The sequence below is a fragment of the Haemorhous mexicanus genome, chromosome 28 (assembly GCF_027477595.1).
Source record: "Haemorhous mexicanus isolate bHaeMex1 chromosome 28, bHaeMex1.pri, whole genome shotgun sequence".
In the NCBI taxonomy this organism is placed as follows: Eukaryota; Metazoa; Chordata; class Aves; order Passeriformes; family Fringillidae; genus Haemorhous; species Haemorhous mexicanus.
The window spans coordinates 3,955,362-3,969,690 of record NC_082368.1 but is presented as its reverse complement, the minus strand read 5'-3'; the positions used below and the strand labels follow the sequence as shown (position 1 = coordinate 3,969,690).

General features: G+C 40.7%; 2 protein-coding genes across 3 annotated transcripts; both read right to left on the bottom strand.

Annotated features, from left to right (window-relative positions):
* Nucleotides 1-1,124: 1,124 nt before the first annotated feature.
* KRT222 (keratin 222) lies at nucleotides 1,125-8,063 on the bottom strand. 2 transcript variants are annotated; one of them, XM_059869137.1, is made up of 6 exons: nucleotides 7,915-8,063; nucleotides 6,155-6,283; nucleotides 5,214-5,434; nucleotides 4,610-4,686; nucleotides 4,329-4,434; nucleotides 1,125-3,029 (listed from the first exon to the last, which is right to left on the bottom strand). In XM_059869137.1, the coding sequence occupies exons 1-6, from the start codon at nucleotides 8,008-8,010 to the stop codon at nucleotides 2,816-2,818; spliced, it is 843 nt and encodes a 280-aa protein (XP_059725120.1). In that variant the 5' UTR covers nucleotides 8,011-8,063; the 3' UTR covers nucleotides 1,125-2,815. The 2 variants fall into 2 exon arrangements, with proteins under 2 accessions (XP_059725120.1, XP_059725121.1); XM_059869138.1 differs by having other exon boundaries at nucleotides 7,833-8,021.
* Nucleotides 8,064-9,634: 1,571 nt separating this feature from the next.
* Nucleotides 9,635-13,346, bottom strand: LOC132339380 (keratin, type I cytoskeletal 12-like). Its single transcript, XM_059869607.1, has 8 exons — nucleotides 12,694-13,346; nucleotides 12,267-12,349; nucleotides 11,891-12,047; nucleotides 11,465-11,626; nucleotides 11,241-11,366; nucleotides 10,657-10,874; nucleotides 10,310-10,392; nucleotides 9,635-10,101 (listed from the first exon to the last, which is right to left on the bottom strand). Exons 1-8 carry the CDS (start codon nucleotides 13,336-13,338, stop codon nucleotides 10,004-10,006), a joined length of 1,572 nt encoding a protein of 523 aa, XP_059725590.1. The 5' UTR covers nucleotides 13,339-13,346; the 3' UTR covers nucleotides 9,635-10,003.
* Between the last annotated feature and the right edge of the window lie 983 nt (nucleotides 13,347-14,329).

Genomic DNA, 14,329 nt, shown 5'->3' with positions numbered 1-14,329 from the left:
AATTGCATTTAATGTTAAATTAAAAATTGAAATATTGAAATATTTATTAATTATTTTTAATTTTAACTTTAATTTTAAAATTTGAATTGTTTCAAAGGTATTTATTTTTAAAACTGAATTGTTTATTGTGGTATTCAAGTACATTTATGGAAACTCACATTCCATACTAACAGTTCTAAATCATTATAAGTTTTCGAAGCCATCAGTGTATTTCCTACTTTGTTTTGTTCCCCTTTTTATTTTCTTACTATGCTCTTTGCCTCAATTCCATCTTGTGATAGTGAAAGATTTTGCCAGCGTACACTTTTTAATATCCTGTACAATATATAAGTAGTTTTACTGATTTAATGGAATTGTTTATACTGCACCATGCTCACCAGGGGGGATATAAAAACTAATTCTTACCCAACTGTTTTAATTACCAGCAGTTTCATAAGCTCTGGAATGAGGACAGGCATTCACTGGGAAGTAGATTGAGACAATAAAACTCGTTTTTACATCAGCCGTTTGCAGGTGCTGCTTGGCAGAGGCTCAGCAGGTCTGGGTTTAATTAGAACCATAGAAATGAAGCATTCTCTGCCACAGTATTCAGCTTCAGTGTTGATTTTTTTAAAATTCAGCTTTAAAGTGACCTAAGAATGAGGGTGAGATGTTATTATTTTGATGCCCATGTGGAGTTCACGCTGATACTGTGGAATTTCACTGCTATGTGAACAAAAGAGAGTTCTTTACATTTTGAGAGATGGAATTTGTGAATAATGCCAAAATAGATATTTACTGAAAGAGGTGAAAATCTTAGTTAAAACCAGAATGCCCACTTGAACCAGGCCTAGAGTAACAGAAGCTACTGAAGTCAGTATCAGGAAGTCACATGTGAACAAAATAGCCAGGGTGACTGGATTTACCAAGAAAAAAAAAGAGTAAGTTTTGTAGCAGAAAGACATTCACGTGTTATGGTAAAGATTCTGAGGGAATTTGTGTCTTTCTAATTGCTGAGAGGATCTTAGAAAACACTTGTTACAGTGCTACAGATTTTCCTATCTGCAACTTGTATTTTGCATTTCTTTTACTCCTTTCCACTTAAGGGGAAGACATTGACACACACAAAATATACATGGACAAACTCCATTTTAATACTCTTTTTATTGTAGTACTATCATTTACTTTGGTAAATTTGTATCCCTGTTTAAAGTGCCTTAAAGCAATTAAAACTTAGTTTAAATTCAAGTATTGTAAAATGTACAGAGTCTAAGCACAAAAAAAGCTGCATAGTGAAAATACTGGAGCAGGCTGATACATTCAGGATGCCAAGTACTCAAGTGGTAACAACATCAGCTCATGATTCAGGTTAAGGATAATTAGCGAGTTTGATACAGTACAGACAGGACAGGGCAATATCAATGCATTGTTCTTACCATGAACAAAGGATGGAAGCATAAATTAACTCTGAAAGAATCTGCAGTATCACTTCTGTACACATGCCATAAGTAATAAGGCAGATACTGACACTGAAATCAATCCTTTACATGCTGCTGTAATCCAGCAAATCCTGTGTGTGGATTCTGAGCCCCAGCAATTCCAGTGGGAACTGTGACATCCATCCTCTTCAGAATCCTCAGAAACAATCATTCCTGTTTTCATTCAACCTTGTTTGAGTCTTTGTTTGAAATTTGTCCTGTAAGGTTTTAGAGAAGGATGGCTGTTCCTCTGTGTACCGGTGCAGGGTTTCAGTTGGGGTTTGTGTTTGCCCACAGCTACTTTGGGTAGGAGTGGGGGGTACTAAAGGGGTCTGGTTGAATTGTATCTTGAATTTGTAGCCCTTATATTGCCTGGTCAATTTGAAGTAGTAACAGTTGTACCCTGGTGTAGCAGTGACTTGTCACATGGACTAGATCCACAGCATCACTTACCTGTAGTGTTTGTCAGAAGAGGAATTTGTTGAAGATATTTTAATGCACATTGTTATTATAAACAAAATTAATGAAATACCAGCATTCACATGGTCGTTTGACTCCTCCCATTTGAATAATTAGAGAGTAATTTCATTTGCCTTGGCTAAGAGACTTGTAGTACAAGGGTGTGTGTGGACACATAAGAAAATTACTGATTTTTCAGGGGAAATTACTGCTTCAAAATCAGTCAGGGGAAATTACTGCTTCAAAATCAGTTGAACAATATGGCTAAAATGTTACTGCATTGTAACAACACTTTTAATATGGATGTATAAGGATGTAAAGACATTTTTGCTCAGTTGTTGCCTGAAAAAAAGAATTTAAAAATACTAGCCACTTTTAAAAGAAAACTCTTTGTTAATAGTTTATGTATTTTAAGAGTATTTTCGTATGTAATTTTTGCTGTTAGAAAGTATTATTTTAAAATATATTTCTAGAAGTATGACAGATGTGATATAAATTATTGCAAGGATTCACCAGTCATTATATGAATGGAATATTGAATAATTAAGAGAAGCAAATAGGCATTTCTCATTTTTGGAAAGAGAAAACAAGTTCTCTTTTACAAAGGCAGAATATGTCAAACTAGAAAGTTCTAGTTTAATTTTTGTAATATTTGGTGAAATTCTACAAAACAACAACAATGAGAATATGAAAGGGCTGCACCCAGAGTATAAAACCAGTAGAAGTTGGGTTTCTTGGAATTGGAACCCCCTTTCTTTTAAAGGACTTAAATGGTTTTATTGTATTGATCCAAGTGCTTGGTAAGATGTTGTGGTTGTAGCAGACAGCAGCCCTGGGAGTCCATCTACTGCTTATTTCCGGAGCCCGTTGTGGATGCACTTTGAGGGAATTGGCTGAGGTTAAGGTTTGATGGATGGGATGCTGCAGGATCTCCTCATCACCAGCCTGACTTCAATGTCGGGGAGGGTTTTCTTTTTTGTGTGCAAACACCCTTCCTCTGTGGCTGCCAGGTGGAGATCAAAACGCAAGGAAACAGACTTTTTCCTTAAGCGAGGGTTGTCCTTAAAGAAAGAACCTTCCCATTCCTTAATAACTTCATCCACTTTTTCTGTCCTGAAACAATAAAGAAAATGTATTTATGATTTTTTAGGCTATATTAGTTACCTTTCTTCAGAACTGCTTTTGAAACAGAGAGAAATGGCATCATAAAGAGTCGAGTTATTTTATATGGAGATAGCAGTGATGTCTTTTTTTCCAGGTTCATTCTCCAGAGAAGCTAAATAAAGTGTGAGGGTTCGTTATGTTCTTATTTTGTACTTTTAGGTAGACATGGCTACAAAACCACTGCTCCAAATACTTTAGGCAGTTTGTTTCCAAGGAGAAAGTTTGGAATCCAAGCTCAAAAATTTTGCAAGAAACCTCAGTACTGTAGTGGGCAGGACAGAATTCCTGCATCTGAAAACCTTCAGAATAGGGAGGAGAAAATCTAGTTTAGACTCAAACCTCAGAATGTGGAGCTCTATTATGTTAAAGAGAAAAAAGGACAGAAGTAAAATAGGCTGATCCAGGAATATTGAGGCACCCAAATCCTGTCGATTCAGTTCTCTGTGTGTGTGTCAGAATTCAGATCTGAAAGTCAGGCTCTGGGGCCTCACCCACCTGAGTACACTGCACCCAGCAGAGTCGCTCTGTGCAGATCTGAGTGTGTGATGAACAAAGCTCCTGCACAAAAATAAACGTCACCTCTGGGGTGGGGCTGGTGGACCTTATGATGACATTAATTTTTTTCAGCAGCTGATTATGGTTCAGTGCTGGGAATGGCCCACTACAGTGTGTTTAAAGGTAACATTAAATTAGTCTACAAAAAAGCTTAAAGAGCAGGAGGGAATAAAAAATTGAGGCAATCCAATACTATTAAAGTAATTTCAGGTGAATAACACATCCTTACAGACTTTCACATGCCTGCTTGGGAGCCAGGCTCTCCCTTCCCTGTTTGGGGAAATGTAGGAGTTTCCAAGGAGCAAGTTGGAGCAGCTGAGCCTGAATTTATGTGCATAAATATGCCCCAGAGGGACTTCCCAAATGTGGTCTGGGCTCTTTGCTTTCAGCCTTAGTGAGATGAATTATTCATAGTTTCATTCTTAACAGAAATAGAAATTACAAATCAGAAGCACCAGCATGGTATTGTTTGCTTATGAAGCCAATGCTAATAAAAAGAACTTTTCAATGTAATGTATTGTTAAACACTGCCATTCAGTGCACCTTCAGGAGCTCTCACTGTGCTTCTGAATCTCCTGGGCTATGTGGGCACGGTATAACAGATACCAAATAATGGAAAATTCAAAGCTGCTGAAACCTAATCTCCACCCTTTCCTTCCAATTGTTATTTTGTGAAATTCCTGTTTATCTTACTGTACAGTGCCATGAGCTTCAGCACTTTCCTTCATGATATTTCCATCTAGGATTGCTTGTTTTGTCATCAGTTCCACCTTCTTTGGTTTGTGCTTCTTTACACCCTCTGTAAAAGAATATGCAGGTATACAGTGAGCATGCAGAAGGGCAAGGGCAGTACACAGGACCTGGAGGTATTTCCCATGCATTGGAAAAGGTTCTTTTTTAATATTCAGGAGTTTGTCAGTAATTGTGAACAGTTAGGGCCCAAATCCCTTAAGGAGAAGGTGTCTGAAACTCACCTGAAGGCAGCATAAAGGTGATCTTGCTAGTGCTGGGTTTTTTGTCATCCTTCTGGGCAGGTATTGAGCAACGGAACCTACCAAAATAAAAAGATTACAGGCATCTAGTAGTGTTGGGTTACTTAAATTCCTAACTTCATATGAACAGCTGTGAGAAATTTAAAAGTGTGAGAATCATGAGAAGTTCTGTTTGATTGTGGTAACTATTTGTTGGGATTTCTCATTCTGAGCTCAGAACTGGCAGAAGTTTCTGACAATATCTGTGCAGTTTCCTGCAGGGTCTGTCCTGGTCTGAGACATGGACTCCCTTCCCAGCACTTCGTGTGTGTGGACTGTCCCCGTGTGCTGTGACACCTGGGGGGACACAGGGCCCCAGTGACCCACAGTGCCTCGAGTGAGGCTGCAGTGACTGAGCTGCTCTCTGCCATGTGTATGAGACACTGAGCACCAGAAACTCCTCACTCAGTGAAGCTACCTTATAATGAAACCTTTTTTAAGATTTTTTACTGAAATTTTTTAATGTTTAGTTCATGTATTTACAATTCCAATATTTCTTCAGAAATGGAAGACAAATGTGAGATCTTTTTCTCTAAGCAGTGAGTACCTGCTCTCTTCTTGCTCCAGCAGACTGCGATATGTCGCTATCTCCTCCTCCAGCTTCATCCTCGTGTTCAGGAGAATTTCGTGCTCTCGAAGCTGTTTCTCAATTCCTCTTCTCACTTCCAACAACTCTTTCTCCAAGCATTCAATCTCACCTTCCAAATTTTGTAGCTGCATGTGGTACTGCTGCTCCGTGGCCCGCAGTGAACGTTCCAAACCCTTTTCCTGTGAAATTTAAGTCATATTTTAAGATTTGGAAAGTTTATGTGCAAAGATGTTACAGACATACGTGGTTTCATTAACAACCTGTAATTTTACATCAGTTCTTGTAATATTATTCTTTAAGAACAGGAGTAAAAGTATTTCAAGGTAATACTTTGGCTGAGAAATTTTCTAGGAAAATCTGTGGTAATTTAAAATCAGATGAAAGTGTAGCCACGTCTTGCACAGCAATCCACTGCCTTGAGTTTACAGATCTCTGATTTTACAGTTAAACAATGTCCAGTTTAGTGCTGTATGAAGTGTCTGTGTGCTCTTGGAGCTTTTCTGTGCTGCTGAATTGAGCAAAATGCTGCCATTTTATCACAAATGAATTGATAAATCTGGTCCACACATTAAGAAAAGGTCATAAACATGCTGTGAATTGGTAAGGCAGAATGACCAGGAGCTTGGTGGAGGAGTATCATGCAAATATGTGCTTGGGAGGTGTGAAAACAGGACACCACGTGTGTCTGGAGTGGCAGATCCTGCTCCAGAACCTGTGCTGGCTCAGTGTGTGTGAGCAAGGGCTCTGTGAGGAGCTCGAGCCCCCCACATGAGTGTTCCTGTGATGGATTTCTGCAGTATGGTGGCTGTGATTGTCACAGAAATTGACTGTGGGATAGTTTACATCAAGGACAAGACTTCTTTTTACGTGAGATTTCAAGTTTCATTTCTGACTCTTACCACAGCGTGGAGAGACTCGATTTCCACCTGCATGTGGTGCCACTGCCGTCGGGCCTCGCACAGTTCTGCTCTGGCTGCCTTTAGTGCTTCTGCATCTTTGTCCATTCTTTTACTTGTACTTCCTTCTAACTACAGGGGACATACAAAAGATAACCATATTAAACATATTCAAATAGCGATAATACATTGGCACATAAAAATGGTTTTAATTCTTGTTACAGTTGTACAAATGTGTGAAAGCTCACAGTGAGGAGTTAATATTTTCTGTACTATGTTGAGGGAAAGCCCTTATCCCACTGTGTTCGATAGGAAGTGGTTGGCCACATCTCTATCCCTGTTACTTTTGTCCTAGAGGAATTCTCATACACATGATCCAATTGTATTGAGACATTACTCACCTCTGGAGTAAAGGGGCTTAGAAGAAGTGCAGATGGTTCAAGCTTCCAGTTTTGAATAAGGTGTTTTGATTTTAATGCATTTTTGATTTCAGGGTTTTTTCCTTTTATCCTTTTAAAGGTAGTTTTTTAAAACAACTCCTGATCATGTGTGGGGTCATTTTAGATTTAGACTTATCTTTGATTTTGATAGTATGTTCCTGCATGTAACTTCCAGAATGATTATTTGGCTTACAGAAGTTATTTTCATTTTTGATTCTGAGTTTCCCTGCAAGTGGTGAAGATGCCATAAGCCCTTGAAACAGCACTTGCTCTTTTGCATATTTTACTGCTTTAAGCAGGTTCTTATGATGACATTGACTCTTAAGAAAATAATCTTTTTAATTCAAGTCTTATGAACTAAGGAAGATAAGGGTTTTGTTCCTCCATACATACTGGTCTATTGCAACTTTACCAGATTATCATTTTGGTGAAAAATCTAGATTTGTCTCATCCAAAAGTGACCCCCCCAATGTTCTTTGCTTCCCCTTTCTTGCCGGGGTACTGCAGAATTTATGTGACAGGATCAAACCAATGTGCATTGGCTGCTTTGTGCCAACACAAAGATAAACTTGGCTTCCCTGTCGGGTGTGCAGCTGCCGTGTGTCTGGCACTGCTGCTGGATCAGCCAGGCTGCAGCAGTGTCTGGCCTGTCCTTAAAACAAACCTCTGGGATTCCTGCAATACCTGACTACAAGGTGACAGAATACCTGATTCCCCCCTGATTTTCTTTACATTTGGTGGCTCAAAATTGTTTTGCCATTTGATTTCAGCTGGGTTTAGAGCTGTTTGTATGTAAATCCCTAACAGCAGCATTGTGTGTTGGTAACATTTAATCAAGCTGTATGAGAGAACGACTCATATTTGCTGAAGAGCAAAACGTAGGTTTTACTGTGAGCAATAGAAAATAGTTCCTGCAAAGGTACAGTGTACTTTACTAGAGGGCTAAAAATGGCAAAGATTGCTGTATATAAAAGGATTCTCTTCAGGATTCTTTTTTCCTCTGAGATAACTACATGGAGCTAGAGGTTACCCTGTTACAGCCTATGTCATCATCCCTTAAATCCCAGCAATAGCCCGGCTGCAGGGACAGAAAAGCATCCTGATGAATTACACAGCATTCGTTCAGCGTGAATCCATACCCTTGACAAAATCTATTTCCGATTCTTCTAGTTCACATTTTACTGCGGTAAAATCCACGTCCCTTCCCCGAAAATCTGCTGCATTGAAAGGAATTACTGTACCTCATAGAGGCTGCGGGAGGAACTGTACGGCCAGGGAATGGTTCCGTACTCTGCAAGGTGTGTGGCTGTGAGGAGGCATTACCTGCGTCCTTGCTGAGCTGACGGTCTTTATCTGATTTCGGGTGATGAGCGATTCATACTTTGCCCTGATCTCTCGGCGGAGCCGAGCCGGCTCCATTCTCCTCCTCCTTCTCCTCCCATCCTCCCCGGCTCCCGGCTCCGCTGCCGGCGGCGCGGGGCTGCGGCCGCGGGGCCGTTAAAGCGGCAGCGGCCCATTTCGGGGAGCGCGGGGGGCTCGGAGCCTGTCAGCCCGTCCTGGCAGCAGGTTAATGCAGCAAAGGAGAGCACTAAAATAACTCTCCCTAAGTTATGCGCAGAAATGAATATATCAATGTTTTAATGGTTTTGTTACGCTGTAACTGTGGGGGTTTATAACCTCAGAAATGTGAGGCTAAGAGAGAGAAAGCAAAGGATGAAGTTGCAGCTGCCCAGCATGAAGTGCTCTGGCAAGAGGACATGGAAAGACAGAGCTTTCCAGCAGCATAGCTGGGTTGCTGGCAGTGTCTCAGTGTCACTGGCAGGTGCCTCCACCATTGTTAGGGATGTGGCAGAATTTTCATCCCTGAAAGTATTTGAGACTCAGTGAGATGAATCCTTGGGTATCTGACCTGACCCTCTGCTGAGGACTGTCCCGTTTCAGAAACGAGCTGGGCTCTTGGGCATCCTCTTTTATGGGCAGAAACACAACAAGGAGTGAGAGGAACCAGCACTACTGTGGTGAATAGTGCTGGTGCAACTTGTGGTAAGGGCTTTGGCTCCTCTTCCTCAGAGGGCAAATTCTGGTGAATGTGCCCTTCAGACACATCACTGCTGTCATGAAAAGGGTCTGGGTTGTCTCTGATGGTGTTTCAGAACCTGTGCCAGGTGTTGGTGTGCTCAACACACACAACACACAATGTATGTGGGGTTCTCCCCTCTTTCCTGACAGCTCCCAGGCAGGTCCAGCACAGGTTGTCTGGTGTGCTGTGCTTCTTTTCCTGCTCACTGGAGCACTGTGTGATCCCAGTGATCTTGTCTGCTAAGAGTGGCTCTTACCTATTTCCTTTTACCTCTTGTTTATTTATTTTTTTTTTTTTCAGTAGGGCACAATACCAGATGTGCAGTAAAAAAATTTCCAATTTCAATAGAAATTTAAAATTTAGCAAAAAGAGAAATGCATTTTTGGCTCTAAATGAGAATATACGATAAAACAGGCAGTAAGCTGTCACAAGACACACATCTTTTTAGAAGTCAAAGTATTGTACCACTTAAAAGTCTCCTGCTGTAAAAAGGCTTCCCTCTTCTTGGCTGTGTCTGTTGGCACATGTGAAAGGATCCTGTGTTAGGATTTGCTTTTCCTTAGCTGACTGTCTTCCAGTTGTTGTCCACTCTCTTTTCTACAAGTGTCTTAGTTGTCCTTGTTCTGTGTAGTTCTAAACCCAAAATATTGTCAGTGTTTGTCATTGATGGGATGAGAACAGTTACATAAGAAAACAGTTAGGAATCCATCAGACAAACAAAGGTATTGCACTTGGGATGCTATAAACTAATGCTTTCTTTTTCTATCTTTTTTTTCAGGTGTAAAGGGAACACCTGGCTATGAGATTTATGAAGGCTGAAGATAGGTAGGTGTAAGCAGTTGCATCTTTCCTAGGACTCATGGAACTTTGAATTCTAGCTGCTTTCAATGTTCATATTTTATTGCTGGCTCACCACACAGCTGGAGGGGGTCGTGGAGAAAAAAGGGACACTAATACATTAAAGCTTGTGGAGTCCTTTTTATTAGGGATGAAAACTGGAAAATGAGATTAGAACAGCAAAATTATTTTATCTATTGGTTACTAAAGATTATAAAAAGGCAAATCTCCTTAAATGTGTGCTTCATATTTCTGGTTATTGAATAGAGATTTGATGATATTTTTAAAGAACACTATGGAAATCATACAGGTAAGGCTGATAGAGTGAAGCAGGAAATGTATTGTATGTCTGCAAGGAATTAAAGTGCCAACTTTGTCTTATCTAAAAGATTCTGAGTACAAAGCCAAATGTTTTATCACTTCATACAAAAGAATAAAGTTATTTATCCATTTTGGCTTGGAGCAAATGGATCCTTTGCCACATCAGATTGTGCCTCATATCTTCTCTTCAACTTCCTTAACGTGGGATGCAACAACTTTTCCATCTACCACTTCTTCGACAATTGTCTTGATCTTTCTAGTTTTGGTTGGATCTAAACATCATGAACAAAACAAAGAATATTTATCAACGTGTTAAAAATGATAAACCAAAGCAGCACATGACCAGATACCCCCCTTTTCTTTCCAATTGGCTTCTGATTTTAGTGAACTCTCTGTTGTAGTTAAACAGGATAACATGTATTATTTGATTTGAAAGGATGACTTTAGAAACAAAATTTTATTCAATCAAATTCTACCTACCTTGAGAAGAGTCCAGTGATTGTGTTTGAGATTTGGACCCTGTCAGGGATGAGCTTTCAAGTGTAACTGCCTGTCCAGCACCCCTAAAAGGGAATCAGAGACATGCACTATTGCAGGATGTGTGATAGGATCAGGATAAATTCCCTTTTCATGGTGACATTGATAGGTTATTTAAATAGTGAGCAGAATGGCTCACTCTCCTCAGTCACAGTGATATTTCAGATCACTGTATGTGCCTTACTGTCACTTGGAGAATGTTCCACTTATTTCACCTCTTTTTTTCCTGGCAAGGATTTTGCTACAGAAAATAAACCCAAGGAGATATTTTGTGTCAACCAGTTCCTTACACAAGCTCTCCATCCAGCAGGCGCCGGTAGGTTTCAATCTCCATTTCCAGACGAGTCTTGATGTCCAGGAGCTGTTGGTACTCCGCGTTCTGGCGCTCCATGTCAGCCCTGACCTGGAAAAGCTGGGACTCCAGGTTCCCAATCTGCATTTGGATTTGTGACAGCTGAGCGCAGTAACCACCTTCTGTTTCTGCTAAAGTGTCTTCCAGGGATTTTTTCTGTGTAAGGATATTAAATAATCTCTGGTTAAGGAAAAAAAAAATCTCTTAACAAAACCAACTCAAGTAGTTTTAAGGGAGTGGGCGCAGCTGCATTACTCGGAAGGTTTTATTTTCTTTTTGAAAATACTGGTTTGAAAACTGTCCCTTGTCACTTCCCTAGAAGTGATGTAAAAACTCATCTGCTTTGTGACATGCTCTTTGCAATCCAGTTAGATATATTACTGCTGTTTAGGAACTAAAAGAATATGGGATTTAATCAGAAAGAAATGCAAATCCTCAATTCTATGGAATAGGATTAGGTCTAAAAAGACTTTTGAAGTTGCCAAATTGGCTCTGAGCAGTCAGCAGCTTCCCAGAACGTACCATGGCAAGCTGAGACTGCAGCTCTATTTCCAAGCTCTGGAGAGTCCTTTTTAAATCTGTGATCTCGCTCTTTCCTGACTGGAGCTGCTCAGTATGGGTAGAGATTTCCCTTTTCAGCTCTCCGCTCTGAAATGACAAGGAAGAATGGGGTGTAATTTTACTGTTCCAAGTATTGAACTCATTTTCCCATGCATTTTGCTGAGTTTGCTCTCTCTGGTTGTTACTTTTTCATTGAACCACGCCTCGGCCTCTTTACGGTTTTGCTCGGCAATGACTTCGTACTGTCCCCTCATATCATTCAGAAGCTTGGTCAGGTCAGTCCCTGGAGCAGCATCCATTTCCACACTGACTTGGCCAAATTCACTGCTTTGGATGCCCTGAAGCTCCTGGAGACATTGAAAATAAAGAGAAAGTTCTCTTAGACAAAATAGCTATACCAAAATATATGTAAAGAAAAAGATGTGATATAAATTCTGTTTCAACAAGGATCTGTAGATTGTTTGTCGTACTCTTTCAGCAAACTCAAAAAGTAACAGCAAACAGAACCTATAATGAAACCCAGGAACTCCCACTGGCTTAAATAAGGGAGTAATTTGATGATTCACAATTTCATGTATCTTGTTATGAATTCACAAAAGAAAAAAAATTACCTCTTCATGATTCTTCTTGAGATAAGCCAGTTCTTCATTCAGGCTTTCAATCTGCATCTCCAGATCTGCCCTGGTCATGGTCAGCTCATCCAGGACTCTGCGCAGACCATTGATGTCAGCCTCCACACTCTGCCGAAGAGCCACTTCATTCTCATATCTATGCATAAAGGCATTAAATATTATTTTTTACATGGCTAGTGGGATCAAATGCAAACTATTAATGTGTTTTATTTTAGCATTAATTTGAAAACTTAATACATGTAATTATTAAAATACTGTTTAATAATTATACTACAAGTATTCTACGAGGAAAGAGATTTTTTGTACAACAGAAATTTTTCCTTAAGGAGTTTTTATAACATTAAGATATCCTTACTTCAGTCTGAAGTCATCAGCAGCCAGTCTGGCATTATCAACCTGCAGAATGATCCTCGCATTGTCGATGGTTGCATTGATGATCTAGAGTACAAACATTATTCAGAGAATGATGCTGCAGCCCAAAGGCTTCATGGCTTTGTAATGGCTTTAAACTTTATGTTCTACAAGGGTTTGTAGAACTTCATTCCATCACTGCCTTCTCCTTTATTCACGTTAGACAAATCACTGTGTGACGCAGCTACAGAATTGCTTTAATGTACAGGAATAATTTACCACGTCACCAGTGCAAAGTGACAGAGGTCACTGCAAATGTCAGTACCAAAGGATAAATGTGCTCTTGTTTTCCAAAAGAAATTTGTTGTTTTCACTAATACTATTAAGTGAGTTACAATTATAAAGATAAATTAAATACATTGCTGTGCTACCTTGTTTCGAAGATCTTCAATGAGGGGGTAGAATTTACTGTAGTCATTCCCAGATCCAGGGGTGCCAGTGCCAGGGCCATTTTTCTCATACCATTCACGGATTTTGCGCTCCAGCTCGGTGTTGCCATCCTCCAGAGATCTCACTTTGTCCAGATATGCAGCCAGACGGTCATTGAGGTTCTGCATAGTCTCTTTTTTTGAGCCAGAAAGAAGGCCACCATCCCCAGCACCAGCAGGGCCAAACCCACCTCCAAAACCAGTCCCTAAGCCACCACCAAAGCCACTTCCAAAAGCAGCACCTGAACTGCTGCCAAAACCACTTCCCAAACCTCCCCCAAACCCACTGCCTAAGCCACTTCCATAGCTACCACCCAAACCACCTCCAAAGCTTCCACCAAAGCCACTGCTTAAGCTGCTTCCAAGTCCTGCACCTGAGCTGCCCCCAAAGCCCCCACCAAAGCCAGAGCTTGAACCCAACAGAGAAGCTGCACCAAACCCTCCACCAGACCCTCCACCAAAGCCAAGCCCACTGCCACCAAAGCTTCCTCCACCACTGGAACTGGACATCCTCAGAGATCCCCCTCCAAATCCGCTCCGAGAGGAGAATTGCCGGGACCCGCCGCTTGTGCGCACAGAAAGGGCCATGGTGCTCGAGGTGCCTGGATCTGCCCCGTGAAGGATACAACAGAGAGCAGGGCAGAGCAGGAGCAGGGGCAGCTTTATAGGGACAGCAGTGGGTGTTTCAGGAGGAGTCCCCACCTCCTGGGGAGAGCTTTCACTCTCTCTCTCCCTCCTGTTTGGAGGGGATGTCAGTTTAGTATGTTCTGACCAACCGAAATGATATGTGCCAACCAAAATTGCCAATGGGAGTGGAAATCTGGTGCCCTCCAGGTATTTGTATGAGGGGAAATGGGTGGAGTGGAGCTGAGACATCACGATTGTGTTCTGCCATGTGCAACAGAGCATAAAAAATTATTTTCGCATTTAAATCCCTCCTAAATAATTTTTTTGTCATTGCAGATTCAGTGCTTCCTGCATTTGGGGCTGTTCTTACAGGAGTTTGCTAAGTCAGCAGAGTGATCCCTTTGATCCCTGCTTCTCAGCCTGTGTAGCAGGAATGTCTTTCTTTTCATAATGCTCTTCAGCCAGGAGCCTTTGCTAGATTAGTGCTCCTGGATGCTTAAGAAGTAAGAAAAGTGACCATCAGGTGTCCAAGGGCACATGGATGTTCAGTGAGCTGCAGGGTGATCATTAATATGAAAATATAAATATACTTATACCAAATAGGATTTGGAATTGGGTTTATGCCCTAACCCTTTCATCACTGAAATACTTCAGAATGATATGCTTATAGTCTACAGCATATAATCTATAGCATATGAGAGCTTGTACTTGGGAGCTGGGAACTGACCATTCTGTCTGCTAAATATTTTGGTGTTATCTCAAAATAAGAAATCTGATTTCTGTTTTTGGTGCTTTCTATAATACAAATCTGAAGATCAAATGTAGCGCTTCTGGGTGCAGGTTTGGGCATGGGAACCCTCCCAAGCCAGTATATTTTTCTTTTGAAGTCATTTTGATAAATGAAAAATCATTTTTCCTTTGTCCTGGCTTAATTATATCATTGGATTTGTCA

Excerpts from the sequence above, each read along its gene's own strand:
- LOC132339380 (XM_059869607.1), bottom strand. The coding sequence starts at position 13,338 with ATGGCCCTTTCTGTGCGCACAAGCGGCGGGTCCCGGCAATTCTCCTCT. Across the intron at positions 10,875-11,240 it reads TGCAGTCTCAGCTTGCCATG|AAAAAATCCCTGGAAGACAC; the intron begins GTACGTTCTGGG and ends ATCCTTACACAG. Across the intron at positions 10,393-10,656 it reads CTGCTGGATGGAGAGCTTGT|GGGTGCTGGACAGGCAGTTA; the intron begins GTAAGGAACTGG and ends ATTCCCTTTTAG.
- KRT222 (XM_059869137.1), bottom strand. The coding sequence starts at position 8,010 with ATGGAGCCGGCTCGGCTCCGCCGAGAGATCAGGGCAAAGTATGAATCG. Across the intron at positions 4,687-5,213 it reads CTGGAGCAAGAAGAGAGCAG|GTTCCGTTGCTCAATACCTG; the intron begins GTACTCACTGCT and ends TTATTTTGGTAG. Across the intron at positions 4,435-4,609 it reads CACCTTTATGCTGCCTTCAG|AGGGTGTAAAGAAGCACAAA; the intron begins GTGAGTTTCAGA and ends ATTCTTTTACAG.